The 25,208-nt window shown below is 41.1% G+C and overlaps 1 protein-coding gene and 1 long non-coding RNA gene across 6 annotated transcripts in view; one reads left to right on the plus strand and one right to left on the minus strand.

The window, feature by feature from the left end:
• LOC127365776 (uncharacterized) overlaps window positions 1–11,254 on the plus strand; it is a 13,788-nt gene extending 2,534 nt beyond the window's left edge. Inside the window, exons 2-3 of the long non-coding RNA XR_007885256.1 lie at window positions 10,334–10,436; window positions 10,751–11,254. This is a non-coding gene — a long non-coding RNA (uncharacterized LOC127365776). The remainder of the gene's footprint in view (window positions 1–10,333; window positions 10,437–10,750) is intronic.
• A 1,331-nt stretch (window positions 11,255–12,585) lies between these two features.
• On the minus strand, window positions 12,586–25,172 carry cfap65 (cilia and flagella associated protein 65). Of its 5 annotated transcripts, none has more exons than XM_051404218.1 (35): window positions 25,039–25,171; window positions 24,683–24,750; window positions 23,826–24,013; window positions 23,633–23,735; window positions 23,128–23,294; window positions 22,675–22,883; window positions 22,410–22,546; window positions 22,098–22,323; window positions 21,712–21,983; window positions 21,423–21,617; window positions 21,069–21,301; window positions 20,783–20,939; window positions 20,483–20,638; window positions 19,960–20,211; window positions 19,713–19,852; window positions 19,501–19,585; window positions 19,231–19,377; window positions 18,915–19,074; window positions 18,570–18,698; window positions 18,225–18,438; window positions 17,852–17,980; window positions 17,623–17,713; window positions 17,416–17,501; window positions 17,172–17,238; window positions 16,818–16,928; window positions 16,181–16,372; window positions 15,750–15,908; window positions 15,376–15,519; window positions 15,086–15,202; window positions 14,784–14,918; window positions 14,652–14,702; window positions 14,300–14,520; window positions 14,021–14,131; window positions 13,414–13,827; window positions 12,586–13,311 (listed from the first exon to the last, which is right to left on the minus strand). In XM_051404218.1, exons 2-35 carry the CDS (start codon window positions 24,746–24,748, stop codon window positions 13,233–13,235), a joined length of 5,343 nt encoding a protein of 1,780 aa, XP_051260178.1. In that variant the 5' UTR covers window positions 24,749–24,750; window positions 25,039–25,171; the 3' UTR covers window positions 12,586–13,232. The 5 variants fall into 5 exon arrangements, with proteins under 5 accessions (XP_051260178.1, XP_051260177.1, XP_051260175.1 ...); XM_051404217.1 differs by having other exon boundaries at window positions 21,069–21,304; XM_051404215.1 differs by having other exon boundaries at window positions 14,652–14,918; window positions 25,039–25,172.
• Window positions 25,173–25,208: the final 36 nt, after the last annotated feature.

The following is a 25,208-nucleotide window of genomic DNA, read 5'->3' on the forward strand; positions in this document are numbered from 1 at the left end:
AGCTGATGTGTTGTATTGTATCCATAAAGTTTGACATTTCAGTGTGGCTGGCTGGCTATAAAAGCTATAACCTTTCACACATCTATTTATTCACACAGCTGTGGTTGTGACCTATAGCAGGTCCAGAGCCTCTACAGTTGTTAAATAAAGTCAAATTTCTCTTTAATCTCTAAATGGAGCCTATCAGCTGATCAGATGCACATTAACTACTGAACAGTAAGCAAAATTAGTTGAACAGTTGTGAGACTGTATCTTTTCCCACTTACCTGTTACGCACTATAAGCATACAAATTAAAAAATACCTTGTGTGCTTGGACACCTCGTCATTCCTTGCACGTGACACCTGCTTCTTTGTATTTGTAGGAGTATCAGAGTTAAATTCTAACTCCCAAGTTGTTAAATCGTAACTGCATTTTGCAGGTTGGTGGAATCCACTCAGAAATACAGAAGACAAAAGTAAATAAGTTCATAAATATGTTTTCCGCATATGATGAGAGTAATCTGTGAAGGTTATTCTTTAATAAGACTGAAGTCTGTGAGACCGGGAAACCTGAACCAACTGTCTGTGGTCTATAAAATAGGTGAGCACTAATCACCTCAGATTTTAACTGTCATTGTATACACCCACACATGGGCACTGGCCTTTTAAAATGGTAATTTCCCACTGATAGAGCCATATGAAAGAGATCTTTCAGAGAACATGCTCTCTCTGATGTAAAATATTCTGATGTCTTCATCCTTCAGTTTGAGTTTTCCTTTGGGTTTGTTCAGTAGAGTTTCCTCCTATTAACTTAAGCTATGTTTCATTCCAAAGAGATTATGCCTAATGCAGCATTCACATCATGTCAGGTGAAAGGTAGTGATGGGGAAGATTTTCCTCGTTTTGACTTGTAAGTGATCACATCAAGATGGTGATTGCTTCCTGCCGTTTGACAGGCAGAGCTGGCCATGTGGAGGTAACAAATTATGTGCACAATCCTGACATCACTTACCTTGAGTGATAGACTTGGACTGCCTTCCAGACACTTCTGTGCCATTCACCACCGAATCAAATACATTGTAGAAACATTCAGAAGCAGGGTGCACGGTAGCTCACCTAAAGCACGTACACTGTGTAACCCACTTGTCACTCAACTACATGGAGTTATAGCATCTATTCTTTTAGCTTACTGCTTTGGTACTACGGCCCACAACCTTACTGTTCTGGTTCACTCTCACCGCTCTCAGCAACCTTGTTTCCAGTCGCAGCAGGCCAATATATTTCTCAGTAGTTTGTGGAGACCAAAGAAGTGTCTATTGGAATATTGGACAGTGAATATTGGACTTCTGATCTTAACATGACGCCAAATGAATGTTTCCCTGTTTCTGCTGGATGTGCAATGGTTTGCCACAATGTAATAGTAGCTAGCTACCAGAGCATGTGAGCGGAGCGGACCGGGTGAAAATTTCCACTCCTCGCTCACAGACCTGTCAATTTGCGCCGCTCATCCGCTCCGCCTGGTTCTGCACATTCTCCGCTTCGCTCCGCTCCACTCCATCATACATTTTATCCCGCTCCACTCGCTCACCACTCCGCTCAAAAAAAAAAACCTGCATCGAACGACTCTTTACCGACTGCAACAATGTCGCCGCATTCTTTTTCTTGTTCCACATTATCCCCATCTGTTACTTTTACAGGAATAGTACACTTGTACGACTTCTCAGTTTCTTTTCTGAAGTACTCATTAAACTCCATAGTTTTGAAAGAAAATAGTGTGGGTGTGCGCGCAGGTGCAAAGATGCATTCTTTGAAAATGCTAAATGCTTTAAAAAAATTGCCGCTCCTCGCTCAACACAAAATCCTTCCGCTCCCGCTCCACTCCGCTCATATGCTCTGCTAGCTACAATATGTTGTTTTGGAGTTCTGTCCCCAAATGACCAAAAAATGCAGACATCTATATGCCATGAAAGCAACATAAAACCTAGAAAATCTAATTATTTTGAGAAGATGGTATGAAATTTGCACAGGCTGTGGATCTGTGTGAAGTGAACTAATGCCCAGTCACTGGAGTTGAGTCAAGTTAGCTTGATAATAGACCTACTCAATAACATCAGCCATTTTGACATGAAATAGTAAGGTAAACACAGGTGCTGCCAATGATACTAATTAAGATTTGCATTGCATTTAGTATAACAGAGTCTTTCCATTGAGCCAAGATGCACAATAGCAGCACAAAATCACCAAATTAGCTCTACTTCTTGAACCTGTTCCATTTAGAATTTAACAATCAACAATAAATAGCCTTCATTAGGAATAATATCTCCTGCCTCCTGCAGTCTTAAGCTTTTATTGTATTTTAATGCCGGTCATAATGTTGTTACATGGAGAGCCTAATAGTTTCTGAGGTGATACGCAGGGTAAAAAGTGTGAAAAACACTGACCTCAATGCTTGGTTGAGGCGAGCAGTTTAAGTTGGTTGCAGTCTGCAACTTCATTGTTAGATTCCATTAAATCCTACAATCTGGTCTTGAGATGAGGTCCATGAGAGTTTTGTAGGCTGATATAGGTGTAAGTGTGGCACTGAACTGAAAAAACAAAGCAACAAATAGTCAAATCTTTGTATTGAACAGCCAAATCTGATTCGTCTGACAAATTTCTGAGTTGGTCCGCTCTACTCTCAGAGGGTTTTACGGCACATAATTAATATCATGACATGTTTAGGCCATTGCAGGCAGTGCTGCAAATCAGTAAGCAGAAGCTCTAATGTCAGTATTGGATTTGCAGGATTTTTGGCATTAACGAGATGACGATAATTTGATTTAACATATTTGTAGAGATAACTACATAATTCTGCTTTTTGAGACATACCTCGTTCTGTGTAAATCTCAGCTCCACTAGCACAGAGCCACACGGTCTTCACCAAATTCATATGTGTTTTGCATCTTGTCACCAGTAGCTCATTGATTTGTCTGTGCAGCTTTGGTCTCAGATGAACAGACTTTTTCTTTCTTCTCACATAATTCATTTATGACAGCTCGAGCCTGCTGGAAAATCAGCCTCTGGTTATCTTGTGATCAGGCCTCTCTGAATCCACCCTATTGTTGTCTGGTTTCTTCAGAAGTGATGTATGCAGTGTCTGCTATTCCTCCAGGTGTGTCCAGGCTCCTTTAGTTTCTATTGCTTCACAGAAACAATGTAGAGTTCAATGTATTTAACTGTAGCAAAATATATGTTTCTATGTTTGGTATTAAAAAAAAACAAAACAAAAAATTAATATGTATATATCCCTATGCATGCGTCACTTCATATGTGGTCAAAACAACTTGAAAAATGAGCATGCAGTGGCTGAAACAGAACATACTGTGATGTTCTTGCAGAGAAAGCTGAACTCCGTGGAGAGTGAAGTACTGATATGTGAACTGGGACCAACTGCAACAAAATTAGAAAGTTATGAAAATTGAGTTATCTCTCAATGACCTATAAATAACTGAGCATGAGCATGACCATTGTTCTATGCTTTGTACTGGCTGTCTTCACATCTATCTCTCAACCACCTTACCCTCTCTTTCTTCCCCAATTTCTTTCTACATTTCTGTCTGTGTCTCACTCAACCCCGGTTTCTCTCTCGTCTTGTCCCTCTCTCTGCTGGATGAGTGTGTTTTGTTAGGGAGGGCTGATTCTTCATACTTGGCTGAGGCTTTATGGACAATAAAGATCTGATTTCAAAGTCCGGCAGGGTGTTGGGCCTGGGGTCTTGGCTCACAGCTTTAGTTGCCTGCTGGGAGGAGACGCTGCACAGCCCCTAACCAGATGGCCATTAGCCCACATACAGTAGAATCATATTGTACATTATGTGTATTGTTCAAATTCTTGTCTGTGTGCAGCTCCATATTTCACCATCACGGTCAGAGTCATGGGCTGCGCTGAATTCTTCAAAATGACTTATGTTAGCTTCACTTTTTTAATACTTTACATTGTATATTGTACTTTATGTACTCTTCTACTGAAAGCAAAAATAATTTCACTTACAAGCTATTTTGTTGGCAAATGGAAGACAAAAAATGTGCATATTGATTTGGCATTAAAAGGGTTAATAATCAGCAGCTTACTCTGTCGGGAAACACACCAATTTATGGATTTTTCAAAATAGTCTGCGCTTGTTCGACACAGAGTATGTTCAGTGTGGTGAATTTCCTTTTTCAAGCCAGTTTGAATAATAATTTGAAAACCAGGTGACGGCCTGCTCAGTACTTAACCAGTCCAAAAATGTATGGTAGGCCTGTGCTTTATCAAAAAAGCTTGAGCGATTTGGGGTTATTGGGCTGAAACAGTCAGTGTCGTCCTTTTAAAGCAACATTATGTAACAATTTCCGAGATTTCGCACCTCCAGTTTCAGAGTGCAATTCACTTATAAACCCCCGTCAAACATCAAGCAAGTGTAACAACACAAGACACAGCAAGCCAGCTGATATTACAACAGCAAGAAGGCCAGCTTGGCAGCCTTTTATTTCACAAAGCTCTCGCCAACAACTAAAAACCAGTCCAAGATTTGCTCATGTCCACCAGCCTCTTGCTCGGACACTCTCTATTTTTCTCTTTTTAGCTTCCTCGTTCAACGTCTTCTTTGGTCTCTTCGTCTCCGCCCCCCCCCCCCGGTGCTCCAGTTAACTTCCAGTCTGACTAACTGACTCAGCTAGCTATCAGCAGCTAAGATACAGTTATCAGGAATGACAGAGGCACCATTCACTCTATTACAAGTCAGTGTAGCATCAAACAGATTTTGATACATTTATTTTAAGGTAGAATAATACCATAATGTGTTTCACAACAACAACTCTCAGAGCAGGAGATTCGGTGTCCTGTTCAAAGACACAGCAGGACAAATGCTAGCCAACACAGGAGCTGGAACCAGAGTTCTCTGGTTTAAGGCTAGTCTGTCTCCCCTCCCTCCCTTCCCATGACGCCATGTTGACCTCAAACAGCTTTGTGACCAACTTGAGTCCCCTTAGTTGTTGATTCCCTGACTGTTTCATCTTAATCACATAGCTCAGAGTGGAGATATGTGACTTGTCCTTCCAGCATGTATAATACATCCGTGGGGACTTAGTTCAGCGTTGTAAAGGAGAACGCCCTGATAGATACAGGAGCTTCACTGGGAGTTGCCAACAGTGCATTTTTCACTCATTACATTTAACTTATAACATTGTTTTTGTTTTGTAAGACACTTTGCAGAGTGACAGGGATGAAATATAAGCTATGATACTGTGTGTTAGAGAAAGGGAAGAATGTCAGGGGTGAAACTGGGATTTATTTCTGACATGACAAGAGTTGGACTTGGTCCAGAATACTGCTGGATTCATGGTAAGTGATGACTTCGGTGACATTCCTGTCCGACTCAGCTCAGATGGTGAACATGGTAAACTTTACACCTGATACACCACTTGTTAGCATTGTCACTGTGAGCATGTTGCCATACTTGCTTTAGCATATAGCTCAAAGCACCGCTTTGCCTGAATAAATAATATTTACCAAAGAATACAATGAATGTAGGAGTTAAATTATACCCTCCTATGTCCAATCCACTCTCATGTCACACAAGTCAGGGTGTCACAGTGGATACTGTACTGGAATACTGTATTATACTGTATACTATGTGATACTGTATTGGACAACCTCATATGAGAAGGCTTGTCGGTACAGAAAAAAAAAACAACTAAAACAATGGGTTGCAATAACTTGTGGTTCCCTTTGGGTCTGTCACTGATTGAATAAAGAGCATTGGTTTGTGTTATGAAGTGTTCCCTCCCTCCCTCCTCCACCTAGGAAAAGCTAACAGCCCTAACCCCTGTCCTGCCACACCTATCATACACAGGCTACACACACATTCCCCCTCTCACACTGCTTTCATCTGGGCGTGAAATGGATTCCTACTGTCTGCCAGAATGCACCACCTATCTCTGGATGTGATTCTCTTTCACCCTCCTCTTTTCCTTTCTTTCATTTCTCTGTGCCACACGTGTGCCCTTTTGTTTCCAAAGAGAAATGCCTCGCCCACTATGTTAAGTCCACAAAAACACATTCCCGGGTGGTTATGACAGAAAATGATTAGAAATCCCATCGGAGCTAATATTTTATAAGAAAACTTGAATTAGATCTAAATCAGAAACACATGACGGCCCTAACCTTTTTAAAAACAAACCACAGTCATCCCTGGAATCCCCAGGAGAAAGGCATGTTCATGAAATTCCTTCATAACTGGCACAGACACACACACACACACACACACAAACACACACATACTGAACGTGTGAGACGCTGTAGTATAAAATATTGATACCTCCCGCTGCCACATGATTTTACATGTCCAGAAGCAGAAAGTTTGTTTTTGGAAAGGAAGGAACTGAGGTTATGCAAAATGATGGTCTTGTCACAGCAAGTAATGAAAGTAAACCCAGTTCCAGGCAACTGCCTCTCTGATGCTGCAATCTGTCAACAAAAGCTACATAATTTGGTGTGATTCAGCTATTCTGCTTTTTGTCTCTTATAGGGTTGGCCCAGTGTCGGCTCAGTGACCCTGTTATAATTGGATACACATTATTTGGATCATAACAATCTGCAGTCACTTGAAATCGACCATCTGACCAGATATCTGTAGGAATAAATTGTAACTCTGCAGAGAGGTGATGATAAGGAGTTAAACTTGAAGGTTTCAATGAACCAGGTACCGATCGGTTCTCAGTAAGGTCTAACTTTCATCACTTGAATTGCCAGAAGAATTTGAATTGTTCAAGTGATATCTGACAGAATCTCCTCCTGCACTGCCATATTTGTACACAGGCGGAAAGTAGAGGAGAAAACACAACCAACTTTAAGTTTTTACCCTCAAGTTTGGCAAGGTGTTAATGCTTTTAAAAATGCATTTCTCTCTAGAGGGTTGTTTCATTGCTTTTGAAGGCAGAACTAATAAAAAAGGCCATATTCAGAACATAAAACTGGAAACACATTTATACTCTTAGTTCACATTATGAATTTAGAAGATAAAGTATAACAGCTATAGTTATTACTTTGCAGGTTACAGGTGTCCTATGGAGTTTTTGACCCCTAGTAGCACTATCGAGCAATGTTTTCAAAGGACAGTTTTTATTTGTTATTGTGCCTGCACACAAGCATGTCCTCACACAATCAAGTGGGTGACCCGATAAACATTCTGCCGATGGATTCATGCTGTTCCACTGATCCACAAGTCGTGGTAATGTGCCAGTAAAGGCAGGGAAGAAGCAAACTACAAGCTAGAAACAAATCCAAACATGCATGTAAACATTTGCATACTGTTTGTTAGACTTGAAGAATATCACAATGTGTTTTGTTGACACTTACATTGATAACACTGCCTGGAAAATCCACAGAGGACCTTTAAGGTTTACATTCAAAATATTGTATATGTGATGGGTTAGTATAACATAGTATGATGCATTGTTATAGATTAAACTAAACAGCAGTATATAAAAGGTAGTGAACTAAGCTCCCTCTCAGTTTGTTAGAATGCTGTTCACATGTTGCAATAATAATAATCAAATTACACAATATGTTCTCAAACCTGGTGGCCAGCTGGGTCCCTGCAGTGGTCTTGTCTCCGGGTGCTCCATGTGTGTCTATGTGAGAGCTTTGTCACTGGTTATCTGTCCAGTGTGACTTTCTAAGTCACAAGAATAGCTACTGGATGAAAGAATGGATGGATACAGGGCCTATTCTGCTCCATTATGAGCAACTTGATGAGATATTCTGGAGAAAGATTCCCAGGTCAGAATCAGAAGCTGTTGAGGACATCAGAAATGCTGACTGTGTGAAAACTCCTTTAATCTTAGATGGATGTTTTGATCTGTTTTTAAAATCTGAACCGAAGCTTAACATGGTTGGCTAGTGTCACAACATGAGAGACCTAATTTAACATCTTATGCCAAGTCTCAAAACACTTTAGCATCAACGTGATGAACAACCAGACTTTTCTAATTTCCCAGTAAATTCAGATTTTTAATCCAATAGCAGCAATATTTTAGGAAAGACTGGGACAGAGTAGACATGTTCTCCAAATGCGTCACATCCATTTGTGAGTAATGATAACATCACAGCTGAACTTTTGATTATTAGATTAGATTTGGCCAAAGCGTGGTGTGATGTTATTTCCATACACTGTGTGTTTGTGCACAGATAGAGGTACAGGCATGTGTTTCCATTGTGTTAATAACATTTTGTAAGTTTCCAACACGTTTGCCAGTTTCACTCACTAGCACAAGGAAGTGGTGTTTTTGTTTATAATACTTTTTTTATTAGTTTTGTGTGTAGTATTTGTAATCCAAATTCAGAAGTGTACTTATGTCACAAGCTGGAACATACAGTAGGTGTAGCAACACAAGTGTATTTTCTCAAGAAGTGAAAACTTAATAATTTATTTACTATTTCACTTTCCTCTCCCAACACATACAGGCAGACACACAGCCTGAGTGACTATTCAGTGTGAATCATCAGCATTACCGGCAGAACAGTAACTTTATTACAACAGATATTATCTAGTCTGCCTAGCTCTCTGTTTGAAAGCTCTGGGTCTTTTTCCTCTTTCTTCTTTGTCCAACCTCATGTCCAGAGGGCTTGTGGTATTGCACAGAGATAGAAAAGGAACCAGCCAGATGGGTAACACAAACACACACACAAACACACACACACACACACACACACACACACACACACACACACACACACACCTATACCCACACACACAGACACACAGACACACAGACACACACACACACACACACACACACACACACACACACACACAGATTGTCTTGGAGATATGGGGTGCAGATGACTTTTGGATCAGCCTTCACTTACTACGCTGTGTTTCACCAGCCACACATATGCATACACATGAGCACAGAGCACTCAGTACATACACTAGCTTTTCTAACTGAAGCACTTTCCAGTATTGAATACTTAAACTCCAATATCAGGATCTGGAGGAATCTGGTGTTTTGTGTTTGAAGATCAGTAGAGGGCTTCATTTCTTTAATAAATGAACTGCAATCTAATTCAGACCACATATCAACACCAGTGCAACCTCAGTAATCAACACAAGAAAACACATACAAAGATTTTCATCCAAAACAATGTTCTCTGAGCACTGCCAAATAAAAGCAAACTCTGCATTTAAAGATTTCCAGACATATGCACATCGGAGTAAAATCAATGCGTCACTGAAGCAATAACTGATTTTCTGTCATTTTTTTATGAGAACAAATGACAGAATGTGGATAAAATTAAGCTCAGCTGTGACTTGAGGCAATGCAAGGTAAGTCGGTTTCTTTGTATATAGCACCATCTTGTGGGGAAATAAAATTTGCTGACTTGATAGAGAAAACCGGGAAGAGGAGAAGGTGGGACATGAAGTTGAAGTGAGTAATGGCTATTAAATTCATTATGATTCACACTTATAACAGCAATCCAAGTGACTACACATTCCAAGATGACAGGAAGACATTTAAGATTTACTGATTCATGCTCTCCAATGACTTAATTTGTGCAAATTAAACCATGAAGTTAAACAGTACCATGAACACATTGCAACAGGAACCCATGCGTCTTCAAAACAAAACAACTTTAAAACTAAGAAGCTCATTTAGATTAGAAATCCCATGGTCTGATAACATTTGCACTGCATCAGAAGGACACATAGTGTGTGTATATTGAACTCACAGCACTCAAAAAAACAGCTTAACTATATAGTGTTGAAAGGACAAGGAGAAATGTAATGAATGTGGTAACGTAATGATACTGTATACTCAAATAAATACTCACAACACCTACCTGGCTCTGTATTTTGCATTAGCTTTAGTTTGTTTTGAAGGTCTTTGTGAAGAGCAGCTTCCTTTGGGTATAAAAGATCATTGTGCCACTTTGTGATAGGTCCTGTTACACAGAGTTTGTAAGTTGTAACTAATAGCTTTATAAATGTTAATTAATTATTTTCTAATGCTTTAAAGATCAGTTCCAAGCTGTTATTAAGAAATGTTTTTGTCTTTACCAGATTGTGAATAATTCATCCAGCCTTCCTTGGTTTAATGGATAGTTTGCCTTTTGGAAAAACAGCAGAGAATACAAAATAACCAACATAAATAAATATAAATATTTAATTTAATTTAATCCATCAATTAATGTATTTTTTGTATTTCAAAGTGATTCAGTGATATTCCTGAAATCCATCTGATTAGAGCATTTTAGAAAACGTTTTTATTTTTATTTATTTAATTATCTATTTAATACAGCATATTAATTCCATGTTTATATTTAATGTTTTAGTGCTGGTTACTAATGATGATAGAGGAATATGACAAGCTCCTACGAGACCAGATCTGGATTACAGTCTTTTCCTGCAATCCCCTTCCGGCCAATGAAAAAGCATGTGAGTATCAGAGAAGGAGGAAGCAGCTTTAATAATACACAGGCAGTCTGTAATATACGGTTTAACCACAGGGTGGCAGCACATGTAATCTTACCATTGACAACCTATTACCAAACGCTGTTCTGTAATATGCTGCAGCCCTTTTAAAATCCTAAAGACAGTGTGAGGTGAGGCCACATTTTCCTTGTGTTAGCCTCTTATATTTATCTCCCTTTAGCTTCAGCTTGTTGACTTTACACAGTTCGACCCTGTGTGTAAACGCATTTAAATGCACTGACAGTGACTTTTCTTGTCTATGGGGTGTTCTGAGACAGGAAGAGGATTTTAAATCACTGAAACAACAATGAAGTCCAGACTAGGAGAGACAGACGACTGTCCTCGTCTGTCAGAGCGGCGGGCCAGCACACCTCAGCTTGTTGTCGTCTAAGTCGTGGTCTAACTCATTGCAGCCCAATAGGCAGATGCTCTAGTTCCACAACAACCGTGCACAACGTGTGTGTGTACTTTTCATGGCACTCACTGCAGTGTTGTGCAGCCCCTCTCCCCACCCCGCGGCCCATACCAGAGGAAGGAGAGAATGCACTGACCCTGTACAAGTTTGGCAGACTACCTATAACAGCTGCGAGGCCAGCCCCACACCTGTCTCCATACAGCCCATACACCAAACCACAGAACAATGCAGCTGTCAGTATGCAGTCTCTGTTTGAAGAGGAGGTGATCTCTGAGATGTGCTCCAGACTGGCAGGCTACCCCAGCAATGACAGGGCAGAGGGACTGGCAGCTTTACTCGGAGCATGTGTTGAATTTGGCTTAGATGCCGACAGCCCTCTCGGCCTAGTCTAGACTGATGAATGAGTGGACGGAGCTCCTCTCCAACAGGGACATGGAGGTGGCACAGCTCTGCAACCTCGGTGAGGTGGCTTACGCCCTGGAAGGCCGTCGGAGGTCCTAAACTCTATAGATGTTGCTGTAGAAGAGGACGTCCTCTCTCCGAGCGAGGCTGTCAGAGTCTACTCCCTGCTGGCTCTGTGTTACAATCCTGCCAGCAAGCAGCAGACACACAGAGGCTGGTCCATCAGCTGAAAGCTTGTCAATGTCGTGAATTTAATGTGACTACTAAGGTACACAACATCAGTGTCACCGCTGTATTTGCCAAACACAGTACATAACAATTGAACAAGCTGAAGTACGAGTTCCACCAAAGATTCCTCTGTGGCTTGTATTGGTTGATCCTTAATTTGCTGTAGAAACCAACCTACGACCTGAACTGCATGGACAATTGGCTGAGTGATGCACTCTCTGTATGTACAATGTGAAGAAGAGATCCGGAATGGCAGAAAACAGTTTTGTCTGTGATATTCAACTTAAGCACATACATATCGTAATGGCAAGCTACTAATCTTCACAGGCATAATAAAATAAGCATATTTTAACTGAATTTACTGTAAAATAAATAAAAAAATAAACTTCTGACATTTTTATTTATTCCAGTTCCCCTATTTTTGTCTTTTTTTTTTTAAACAGCGTGCCTTGTTTTGAGCATGAAAGTCAAAAAGGAAATAGATTTACAAGGATTATCGTTTAACACAAAAGCATCTGATATCAAAGCTGTCTTCTCCCTCTGTTTCCATTTATATTGAAGCTGGATGTGGGTCATTTCTTTCTTTGTTAAAAAGATAAAAAAAAGATAAAAAAATGAATAAATTACACCCCTTTCAAGCCCAACTGCTGAAGAGGGGTAGTCATAACAGCTGAAATACTACTTCTCTGGCACTTGGTGTGACTTTATATCTTATATTTGCATCTTATGTCCGGAACTTAGCACTATTTTAATGGCCATAGTTACACTGACTTTACCACTGATTTCAAAGAGCAAAATATTTGTTTTTTGTATGTTGTTATTTATGAGCTACATGGACATGACTATTTATGATTAATTTAAATATAAAATATAATTATATAATTACTATATGTAAATATCAGGTTGCATTGTTGTGTGACCTCATTTAATGTGATGTTTGAAGATATACCATAAATTGCCACACAGTATCCTTTGGGCTGGTGGTTGATTCTTCAAAACAGTTAAGAACCGTTGATAGAACATGTACACAGCACAGGGTGAAATATTGTGAAAGGAGAGCTATGAAGATATTTCCCTACTGTACTCATATTGTTATTGACAGTTATTGGTGTTGATTTAATCAGACAGACATGGAATCAAGGCCTAAGGTTAAACAAATGAGACAGGAAAAGTAAAATCCAAATGTTCTGTAAATTGTTGTTTCCAATACTATTCGTGAAAAAAGTTTTACATGCAGTGTAATATAATAATATCATATCTAACAGTCTTCCAAAATGTCATATAATGCAAATAAAACACATTCTAGTATTCTGAACATCATGGTCAACAAACCTGTGGTTACATTTCAAATGTTTCAGTACTTTCATCAACCTGCCATTAAAACCACTCAACTGATTACGTTTTTGGATGCTAATACACAAAGTGTCATAGTACTCAAATAATATGTTGGAATCTCTTTTATTGATTCCCAAAAATGTCTTACTACAACTGAAACAACATTTACGAAATGTTTATGGAAGAGTCTGGGAGGAAGGAGGCTGTAAAGAGAGACACATGAATACAGCAGTTGGGCTGGAGGAGGGAAAATGATGGATGGCACTGGGTGGAATACAGTAAAGCTAACAGGTCAAGAATCAGGGCAAAGTGAACATGGGAAATATAAGATGTATTTTAATGAAGACAGACATCTGGGATGTTGGGTAGAGGGGTGAGACTTAACTTTCTGCTGTTTCCTGTTTGTTTTTCAAATGTTCTGTCTCATCCTCAGCCACGGCTTTGGACGTCCTCCTGGTCCTAATGGAACACACAATAAGTTAACCATTGTATTTTTGACTGCTGGAACAAATAGAGCAAGGAGATAACACTACCAGAGCTACTATATCTGTCTGTCTTCACCTGGTAGAAACAGGTGGCAAGATAACAGTGCGAGGGTGCGCTGTTAGGACAAGCTCCCCTCTGACAGCTTCCATCATCAGGTTCTGAAGGGTGTTCAGCAAAACATCCTCCATCATGTCAGCAGGCACATGTTCTGTGTGCAGAGTGTTCTGTGTTTCTGGCCTGTTTCCTGAACATCCTGCAGTCCCCTCACTGTCCACAGGGTTGTGCTGTTCTTTGTGCCCTGTCATTGTCCCACTTAACGGAACCTGAGGCTGCGGTACACAGTGAGAAGATGTGGGACAGTGAGGAGGAGGGAGGGAGGATGGAAACGAGGAGCAGTGAGAGGGAGTATTTTCTCCAAGCTGATAGGATATGGGCTTTGGTGCCGAAGTAATCAGAGACTGGGTGAAGGCTGGATCATCAAGTATGCCCCTGGAAAGGGAGAGAGGGAGAAAGACTCATAAACACACACACACACACACACACACCATTGCTGCAGTTATCTTAACATAACTAAATATAATCTCCATAAAAACTAATCCAAGAATTCGATCTAATACCAGATAAGTTGGCTCAAGTACATAAGTCATGCATGCATGTATCTGAATGTCTGTGCAAATGTTACCTGAGCAGAGAGGTGAGTACATGTGTGATGATCTCTCTCTCAGGGCCATGTGTCTGCAGCCCGGCAGAAGAAGTGGTTTCAAGTTGCTGGGGCTTAACTGACTGGAGCCATCTTAGGAAAACAGCACAGATGCAAAATGTTTCTGCTACTACATATAGAACGAAGCTCTTCTGGATGCTCAAGTTCCTAAGTTTATACATGAGGGATATTCTTATGTAAAGTCTGTGCATCAATATTCAGTCTGTGTTTGTTGTCTGTGAACTACAGAAAGTGCTTTACCTATAGCGCTCATTGAACTGCTCAGGGAAGTGTGTGAGGTACTCCAGAAGCTCATGGGAGTGTGCTGTAACCTCCAGGTGCAGTAGAGAAGGTTGTGGGGGTTCAGGGCGCCTACATACTTTTGCCATTTCTCGCTGTGCCCGCCGCTCAGCTCTTGTTACCTTGGTACATATAGTGCCCAATGCCTCACAACTACTACTGCCGCAGATAGGAGGAAGAGTCTGCAGGTGAAAGAAAGTGAGTCAAAAAGGTGCGGTCAAAATAAAGCTGTGCTTTATAAACCCTTTAAAACATTTTTTACTGCACATCTTTACACAAAACATCCCTTCTATTTTCAACAAATAGGGACCACCTTGTATTTCCTGAATGATGGCCCTTTTCTTACTGGAGCTCCTGTAAGTTCCTGTAACAAGATAAAGGGTGAATATGGTGAAGAATGGTTATGGTTACTGTCAAAAACATGACTTTGAATTTGAGGAAGGACCTCATCTATCAGAACTCTTTTGCTTTCTGTATGTTTTTTGTCCGTGATAGTAAATTCATCTTGTTGTCTCTCTTTCTCTTCCTCCCAACGCTGCAAAGCATCATGATACCGAGTCAGTGCGGCTTCCTGAATAACCTGTAAAAGAGAGTAGAGCAGAGTAGAGGAAGGGAGAGGAGATGAAAGAGAGGAGAGGAGAGGAGACTTCATTGAATATTGGACTGAAAAAAACAACAAAAAACAGAACTAATATTCTGTTTGCCATTAAATGCAGCTTCAAATCTACACTAGTACTGCTTAGGTACCTGACAGATGACATCTAGCTGATAACAAGTGGGGTAGTCAGTAGAAGTGAATGTAAGAACACAAAGGGCACTCTCCCTTGGACACAGACTACCTCGCTCTGGATGGATCTGCACCACCTGAACAAAGAATCTTCATCAGTTTTCACAAAATAACAAAATTATGGGAGAATAACTGATTGAGTATGACAGACAGCCCAACCCAAAGAGGCAGGATGTTTCTTCCTAAAAATGGTGAACTTTACACACATGTATAAATGTTAGTCACAGGCTTTATGTACACCTCCCTGTACCTGCTGATTGTCCTGCTGGAGCAGGTCCCATGTGTAGTGAACAGTGTCTGTGTGGGACACATTGGTCAGGAATAGGATTCTTGAAAATTGTGAGCACACAGGGATGTTGCCTAGAGAAACACTGTCCTCAGACAGGAGTACAACCTGAACACACTCACACACACACACACACACACACACACACACACACACACACACACACACACACACACACACACACACACACACACACACACACACATTGAGATTGAGCACACAGCCTCAAATGGTCAAAGACACAAAGACAAGAACACTTACAAGGAGCAGACTGATGGTATTCAGCAGAATAAACTCTAACTACAATATGATTTGAAAAGACCATGAACTGCTCTCACCTGTCCTGGAAAAGGCAGCCTCTGGACAGAGGGTTCAGATGCCTCAGTATCAATACAGTTAAATGGGTTTTTGGATCCCAGTGCAGGAGAATGAAACCCACATCCCTCAAACCTCACTAGCGTGGAGTCCCCATCCTGGATGTGGATCAGAATATCCATCTGGGGATACACAGAAACTGACTCAAAATCACAGAGATAAGAGATTTAGGTACTAGTTAGTCAATGGTATAAATGATATAAGTCATTATTCTGAATAAATGAATGAAAAAAAAAGTATTGTTTACTTCTGTTGATGTTTAGTAACATTGGCTATGACTATAGAACTACAGAGAAAACATGTACAATTGAGAGAAATATGGGCCCTACAATAAAAGCAGGGTCAGTGGTAATAGGGGAAACAGAAGGTAGGCAGAGAATGGTTTGATCCTTACATAGTACATTTTAGCCTCCATTGGAGAGAAGATCCATTCCAGCAGGATCGTCTTTCCAGGTAAGACCTCTCCCTCTGGATTCAGGCAGCACAGCACTGGATGATTAAAGTTATCCACCTGTAGCTGTGACAGCACAGCCTTGTCCACCTCATAATGGACTGGCACTGCACCACCATTGTGTAGTTCATACCCCTGCAAATATAAATGCCAAGTCATCTGTGTTTTGTCTAGACTTAAAGAGAAGCTTATAGATAGAGAGGAACACATTTCAGTCCAACAAGCAATGGATCTCCAAACAAATTATTATGTAAAGTCTGGGAATAGTAGTAGTAATAGTAGTAAGATTAGTATGGACAGTATGGGAAAATTTGCTCTGGTTGTTAGCCTTGATACTGTATTTGTCACTTTATCCTTAATGACAGATTGTATTCAATTGCTGCTTAATGGATACGATCTGTGTTGAGATTTCTGATGGAAACCAGTGCTGCAAGATTAATAACAGGAGGAATTTATGAAAGTTGTTTCACTGGATATGAGTAAATCTATGAAATATTATCAATTAGGGTACAATATAATTCAGCTCACTGTGAATAGGCCACTCAAAATAGGCTTTATGTTATAGAAATTAAACACTCACCTGCCTCGGCGGAGTACAGTCCCCAATCGTTACAGAAGTGAAGACATGTCGCTTGGAAGCAAAGTGGAGATACAACCTGTCTCTTTCCACCGTCACCCCCTGAAAGTTCAGCTACATGCAGGACCACAACACAAGCATATGAAGTTAACATAAAGTATCTAACAAATATAAAGAGTTCACCATACTTAGGGCTGTATCGCTGAAGTGAAAGAACTGTGAATTTCAGCAAAGAAACTACTGTAATTTAAATTTTGATTCTACTGGAATAGTCAAGCTAATTTTGTTTTTGTGTCGCTATCCTAAATTATGAATAAATATGGGCCTCATGTAGATTTAGAAGAAATTCTGCCTCACCAAAATCTCTCTGCCATAAGAAAGTTTGAACACGACAGGAAACCGATCTGTCCCAACAAAGTCATGGCTGTGAAGGACAAAGTTTAGATTATTTGGGGATCATGTTAGTAGTGTAATCTGGTGCCCAGAAGAATAAATACATAAAAGCTTAAATTCTACTGATTTTAGGCAACTCTCACCCTTGCTAATATTAACAAATTATCTGATTTATCATTCTGTGCAGTATCCTTTGCAATGATCTCACCTGTAGCTGAAGAGTACTGCCCTCTGCTGACCAGGGAGCAAAGTTCCAGAACGGGGAGAAACGCTGAACAGATGGTTGTCCTGAACCTGCCAGTTAGATGAAGATACCTTTGCTTTGTGTCTGTAATTTTTGTCAATTTCAATCACGTAGTTATTAAAAAAAGTATTTAAATTGAAAATTCTGAGATGAAGAAAAGAAATGCCCGACCTTCATCTGGTACAGCTCTGTGCTGCTAAACTCTCCTGTCTCAGCCCAGTACTCCAATTCTATCTGTTGGTCTTCTGGAAACAAGAATGCCCTAATATTGAAGAGAAGGCCATTTCAGAGGATTATTCAAATCTCTCTATCAAGCTCACTTTGTATAAGCAATGTTAGTAAAACTGCAGTTATCTTTGACGTGGATGGACTGTATTCTTTACGGTTTACTTTTTCTCACCAGTCTACAGGAATGGAGCAAGGGTTGTGAAACATCAACGCAAAAGTTGAGGGGTCTGAATTCAGGGGAGCGGCACTGAAGTTAAAATCCAACATGGCTTTAGTGAAGATGGAAGGACAAGAGCGCAGACTAGAAACAGAAAAAGAATACAAGGTCATACCTCCATCCTCCACACCTTGGCATTATACAACATATATATTCAAAAAGATGTGCATTGCATCAGTACTGTTGAAATCTGTTTTGTAATAAATAATCTAATTATGACATTACAAGTGGAACCAAACTGTATGAAATTCAAGATATTTACAACTCTCACAAAATAATCTATAATTTTCTTCAAAGTACAATGTTTAAGCATAGTTGTGCCCCTAACCTGTGCCTGGTGGGGGTTCTATACGTGAGTTCTGCAGAGGTGGGGTTGGAGAGAAGGTGCTCGTTGAGGCTGCCAAGTGAGAAGAGTTTCCACAGAAGCACCTTGCTGAGTCTTCCCACACTGCCACCACCGCACACATCAATCACCTTGAGGGTGGGAAACACGCCCTTAGCTCGCACTTCACACACTGCTTGGGGAGGAGATGACACAAATCCTGGTGGGAGAGACAGATATAGAAAGCTAGCACAAAAGGGCGCACAATAAAATATCACTTAGCAGAATACCTTTAGGTGTGTGTGTGTGTGTGTGTGTGTGTGTGTGTGTGTGTGTGTTTTTTATATCTACCACTGGCATTCAGCGTCTGGTAGCTGATGGTCCACAGGTGCTGGGCTCGTCTTTGTGGTCTGACAGTGGATCGAAGCAGCAGTGTGGAGTGTGAGGCGATGGTTCCCCTCTCACAGTCCAGCTGTAAGGCTTAAGGCCAAACAGGACAAATTTAGTCTACAACACTGATTCAGCTGCTGTACTTTTTGTTACATCTACAGACCAGACAGGCTCTACATTGAGGACTCTTTATTCACCTTACTAAAAAAAAATGATATGCTAAATTCAAACACTCAATCACAGAGAACTGATGAATATCATGCACACATGTAAAAGCATTGCAAAAAAGGTCACAAAGGAGAATACCGCTTGGCACATTCTCCAGGTCACAAATAGGTTCCACAAGTTTCTGCTGTACAGAGAGACAAAAGGAGACAGGACAGGGGCTGTTGTTCACGAGAGGAACCTCAATTGACCGACAGCTTCCAACCAGAATCTCCCCAACATCCAGAACCGCTTTCTCTGCCTGGGGAGTAAAACAAACATGGACACACTGCTTGGTTTGGTAATTCATGCTTCAAAAGGTGAATGTAACAGTTATTTGAATTTTCTTGAAACCTGACATACAGTCCCACAGCATACACACACAGAAAATCACACACAAACACAATGAAAGTCCCACCTCTATGAAGCCTTTAGAGCCCATTCCCACCACTTTAAGGGTAAGGTGTGACTTGTTAAATCCAGGTGTCTGGATCGGCCAGAAGGTGACAGTGGGTTTGAATGTGTATGTTTTTTCGGCCAGTGGGCTGAAAGACCATATTTGGGCCTGTAACATGAACCAGTGACAAACAAAAGTAAAAGAAAAGGTAAATCATTTCAGTTACTAAGATTTGTTTTTATCAGTTGCACAGGGTCTGTAAATGTATGTATGATTATTTCAGTCTCTCACTGAGCTCTCATTGGGATGCAGTTCGCCAGCATCTGGTTCAACAAAGATAAGCTCCTGGTCTGGGTCTGGAATGCTCCATTGGAATCTATCATAATGGACAATCACAGAAAGCCAGCTGTAGACAAGATTAATGGTTCTGGCATAAATCCAGACAACAAACAATACACTGTCAGAAATACAGAGCTGGGATAACAACCATGATGCCAACCAACCGTAAAGGTAGGCGGCTGAGGTTCCTGATGTGGTGGGAGCGCGTGGTCCGTGAGCCCACTGCTGTTGGGTGGAAATACAAACTGCTGTCTCCTTCCAAAGACACACACAGCTTTTCCACCACACTTACAACTTTCAGCTCCTAAAGGACACAAAGACAGACGCACTGAATGAAAAACCTGCAAGAAGAACCGTGTGGTGAGTGCTGCTGCTTCTGTCGCCTGCGTTCCCGTGTAGTTTATATAGTACCTTTGTGTGTTTAGCTGCATTGAGCTGAAAGTGTAAACTGAACCCCTGTTCGGGACTGTCTTCAGTGGGAGTTGTTCTGAGGGTGAGGATTTGGTGATTCCCAGGCTGGATCAGACCACAGTTCGGCACTACAAACACAGATTCTGCCAAGGCAGGATATGAGCTGTGGTCCAAACAGAAAGTCAGGGGTAGGTCTCCACAATTCTGGAGGAGTACTGTCCGATAAGAAAGAACACTAAGGGCTGGGAACACCTAGAAAGAACAAAATATTACAGTCACAGTTAGTGTATAGCAGTGCTACATAGTAATGTATACCTGTTTCAAAAGAAAGGTTGACAACACCTTAAACTTTTTTCTACCGGGAAATTATACATAAGATTAAATATCATCTTAACTCTTTGCTGTTTATTGAGAGAATGGCAAAACTACAGATAAAGGACAGACTCAAGGAAACAGATAATAGACAAAAAGAAAAAGAAAGATATACTGTAACATTTGTGTCTTTTTCATGCTTGTGTCTCACCACTCGAGGGGGCTTCAGTGAGCAGCATGGGATGAAATGCTCTTTGCCTGGCTGAAAGGAGTGGCCTATGACTCTGACAGTCACACACCAGGGTGGACACAGCAGTGGCTCCTCTATTTGCTTATTGTCTTGCAGCACCTGTTGCATGGAATTGTTCTGCTTGTCAACAGAGAGGGGAGACAAATTAGAAAAGGCCTCTGCAGGATTATTAACTGACATATTTTTTGAGACATTTATTTCAAAAAGATGGGCACCATCGCTTGATGTGATGGAATTGTTACTGTAGATAATAAATATTACCTTATAGAATGCAAAGCACTCAAGTTGTGCTGCGTGGAGAGTATTGAACTGCTTGGGGTCATAGGTCACTCTGAATGAGGTGGACTTCAGTGGAGCCAAGTCAAATGCCAAAGGAGCTACAGAGAACGGAGAGTCTTGGGGAACAGTCCACACCAGGCTGAAGCAGAATCACATGCAACAGAAATCAGACTGAGCAAGAAAAACAATAAAACAGAAATTCTAGTCATGTTTCATATAGAACATGTGTGCCATAGTGAGAAGCCACAATCATGACATGCAAGGGTACCTGAGTTTCCCCCTGGTGTGGTTGGTGATGGAGACTGACTGAGAGGAAGTGGATGAAGTCAACAAAGAGGAGGACATTTTGTGATTAAATAGTAGCTCACTGGGCACCATGGATACATGTGGAGAAAATAAAGAACCGCAGGAGAGGGGATCCATGTACCCCATGCAGGTTTCGTAATATTCCTCCATGGGAGTTCTTGACATAGAACCAGCACTGTCTGGTCTCTGGTGTGACTGCTAGAGAATGACAAAGAGAAAGAGTCACAATACTAGACCTATACTGCACCCTTTCTTAGTGACATCTGCTGTTCATAAGCAAAATCTGCATATATTTCATCTGCCTTTAACACTTTACCTCCTCCAGGGGGCAGAGCACTCCCTGTTGGTCCAAGGGGACATTATGATCTGGCTGCATGGCACTGGGAGTGTCTGGCAGGTCCTGTCTGCGGTACCAGTGGAGCTTGTACAGAACCAAGTGTTCAGGTTTCAGTATGGCTGGTTGCTGATGCTCTGAGTGACAGGTACCAATCAGGTCAAGGAACATGGGGTCCTACAAAGGAGATGAGGTAGGTCAGTAGAATAAATAGTCTTGATGGGTTTTGTGCATGCTGTGAGTGTGTATGCATCTTCATATTGGCTCCTACCCTGTGCAGTATGAGACATGCCACTCTCCTGTGATGTGCAATAGGATATGTGGGCCTATAGACTGCCTTCAGTGTAATATGGCTCTGTGGGCGTAAGGTACCATTTGCTGGATGGATGCTGAAAACACTGTGCCCGCTACAGTCCAGGTCCCATTGGTAGATAGCGTCAACGGGCGAAGAATTAACCAGCTCCACTGTCTGTACGACTGCTTGTCCTTCTTCAACACAGCCAAAGTCCACCACAGAGGATGACAAGGAAACTTTGACACCTCCTTATAAAAAGAAATATTTGTTTCATACACATGTATCTCATTCTAGACTCTGAGTTAAAGTTGAAGAACTTGGTAGTGGGGTTTAGATTGTTTGACTTTCTGTGTGTCCCGTACCTGTACAGTTTCCAGTAAGTTTAAGCAGATTTTCATTGAGTGCCCCTCTACATTTTAGAGACAGGTACTCTACGGCGACAGTATCAACCACAGCAGGAGTATAGGTGACTGTAGCCCGTAGTGAGCCACCAGGCGCCACCTTACCCCTGGTGACATCACATCTGAACTCTGACCCCAATAAAGGCACCCCATTGGACAGGTGTAACAGAGAGAAAGACGCAGTTACCTGGAGGAAAGGGGCGAAAAGAGAGATGAGAGAGAAGGCCATTGAGAGTGTACATTTGAATTTGTGTATCTTTCTGCACTACTCACAGGAGAGGGGTTGAAGATATCGAAGTGTTTCTGCAAACTTTGGCCGACTGCCACGGAGCCAAAGTGCAGCACTGGACTACACTGTTCTTTTTCATCCTTGGTACTTGGATTTCTCAGCTGAAGACATGGGTACTTGGCTGAAAAATAAATTAGAGGTAAGATAAGAATCAAGTACAGTCAGGTAGTCAGAACCACATACATGGCATCCAAAATCTGTAGATCTATTAATCTCATTTAGTCCTGGCCCAGCTGTGAGTTACAGTACCTAGTCCCTGTAGGAGTACAGTGCAGCAGCTCTCTGCCTTGTCCCCTTCTTCTCCAAACCAGCAGCAGGCCTGTTGCTGGCACACCAGTGCCTCTTGTGGTCGGAAGATCACAGTGATGGGACACTCTTGGCCGGGCTTCAATAAGCCTTGCTCAGGGGCTAGCTGGAACGGTGCTGTGCACTGCCACTGGAAGCATGTCTGGAGTTTACTGTGGGAAGAAGAGTATGCAGAGAAATGTGGAAGACACACAAGAAGGAGAGAGGGAGAATGGGATTTATTAACAAGAGTACAGTGAAGTCAAAGGGGAGAGAGTGAAGAGTATGACATCATTTGTTTACCTCCTTGCTGAAAAGCACAAACACACAGGTGAGAACATGAACACACAAATACTTAAAATAATTTGTACAAAACATTTTTCATCCCTTCTTTTCTTCTGCATTAGTTATATGCACCTGACATTCTTGAGCAGGAACGTAGTATGTGAGGAGTGCTGAACAGCACAGAGTGGCAGCAGCACAGAGTCGGGCAACTCCAGGGCATGGCAGGGAATTATGGCACGGAGGCATACTTGGAAGCTGCCATCTTTACCTTGAAACTCAATGCTGTCTTCATACTCACACTGTCCCAAGCAGATGAAGACATTAAACAGGTGAAGTAGATCATGTTACATGTCTTTAATTATTAATTTTAACTATGAATAACAATCTGTATATGCCATATATATCTTTCTCTGCTCAACAAAGAGTGTAGATCCATAAAAAATAATAATGGGCTAGATTTTTGTTACTGAAAGTCAAATTATTTAGACTTACAGTACCTGACCATTTTTAATGAAGAGACTGCAAACGTATTTGTCTGGAAAAGTCAATTCAGCCCACATATAAAAGCCTTGGGGGAACAATACTTTCAAACTACTGATAAGATCTACTAATAGTGTGTAAGTTTGTGATGTGTTACCTTCTGGAGTGGTCTAAAGATGACTGGCATTGAAAAAGAAGTCCCTGGGCTGAGAACAATTGTCTGGGGAATCATGGTGGTGAAAAACTTGGACACAGGAGGCCTGTAAGGGGGCAAAGATAAAATATGATAGATTCTGGATACTCTTAAAATGTAGAGTGCAGTGTTTGAAACTAGTGTGTGTTTGTAAGACCTGACGTGTAGCTTCTGCAACTTGCTATGAATATTCTTTAACACTAATGTCTTGGTGAACTCTCTTCGCAGGTCCCAGTCCTCCCAGACCAGCTCTGGCTTAATTTCCAACCCTAAGAAGCAGCTTCTTTGGCTTGACGCTTGTCGCTGGTGCTTTCCACCCTTTTGCCTCTGGTGTATCCCTGGATCCTGAAGGGTGGGGCGTTGCAGAAGATGTGAGTTTAGAAAAAGATAAATAACTTTTCAAGTAACTGCAGAAGATACCCTGCAGACATTATAGATTGAACATGTAGTATTTCATGTTTATTGCAGAGCTTACACGGCCATACTAAGAGTCCACATTCTCTAGGAGCGCAGAGTTATGTAATTCAGACTCAAATGTTTTGTGCTAGCATGATATTGTGGGAGAGACCAGTAAGGAATCATAAATCAATCGATGTGTCAGAATAACTAATAATTAATACGCAGATTAGGTCAATTTTATTTCAGTCCACCAGTTAATGTGAAGCTATTGTAACTGCTTTAGGACATACAAAATATACGTTTGCTAACTGTGATCAATTTCATTAAGGACTTGTATGGTGCATCCTCTCTGCCACAGGCCCTTCAATACCATCCTAATTATAGGCATATAAACAGGCAGAGAAAAAAGACAGACAGCTTTATAATAAAATATAGACTTAATAGATTGCTGTGGCTAATGGACCGTTTCGGTTATTCAGAGTGTGATATAGCTATAAACGGATATAAACAAATTTAACACAGAAGTTCAGTGAAACTTCAACAAAGCATCTGTTAGGAAAAACGAGCTACAAGTTCCTAATGATACCAAGCTGTTTAGATTCATATGTGAGTTACTTTGATATCTTTCCCAGAGGTGGAGGGCGTCCACTGTGCTCCTGAACCCCGAGCCTCAGCTAACATGGCTGGAAAAAAGAGAGAATTTAAACATTTAACACATTTAAAACATATAAGACACAGAGGAAAGTTTCTGGTTGCTGGCGTGTACCGTCGTTTTGAGAGTTTGTAACGTTACACAGTGGACATAACGTTATTTATACCAGCCCCACAATAAGAGCTGTCTAAATCTAACGTTAACTTACATTTAAGACCACGTTGACAGGAGTGTTTACGCTAACTATTAGTGAACAGATATTGCTGAACTAAACAGAACTGGTCAAACAGACTCGCGTTAGACTATTTCTAATTCTTACCTTCTTTCAAAAGTCAAAGAAAATAGCTTTCAAACTACTTTTTATCCCATCTGAGTTGTGAAAACACCGCTAACAGTCACCTGTATGCGCAAGCGAAGTTTTGTCTGCCACAATGTTACCTTGGCAACAAGCAATTGTTTGCGTCGCCATAGTTATTACGGCAGCCGAGG

This window comes from Dicentrarchus labrax, unplaced genomic scaffold (assembly GCF_905237075.1).
Source record: "Dicentrarchus labrax unplaced genomic scaffold, dlabrax2021, whole genome shotgun sequence".
In the NCBI taxonomy this organism is placed as follows: domain Eukaryota; kingdom Metazoa; phylum Chordata; class Actinopteri; family Moronidae; genus Dicentrarchus; species Dicentrarchus labrax.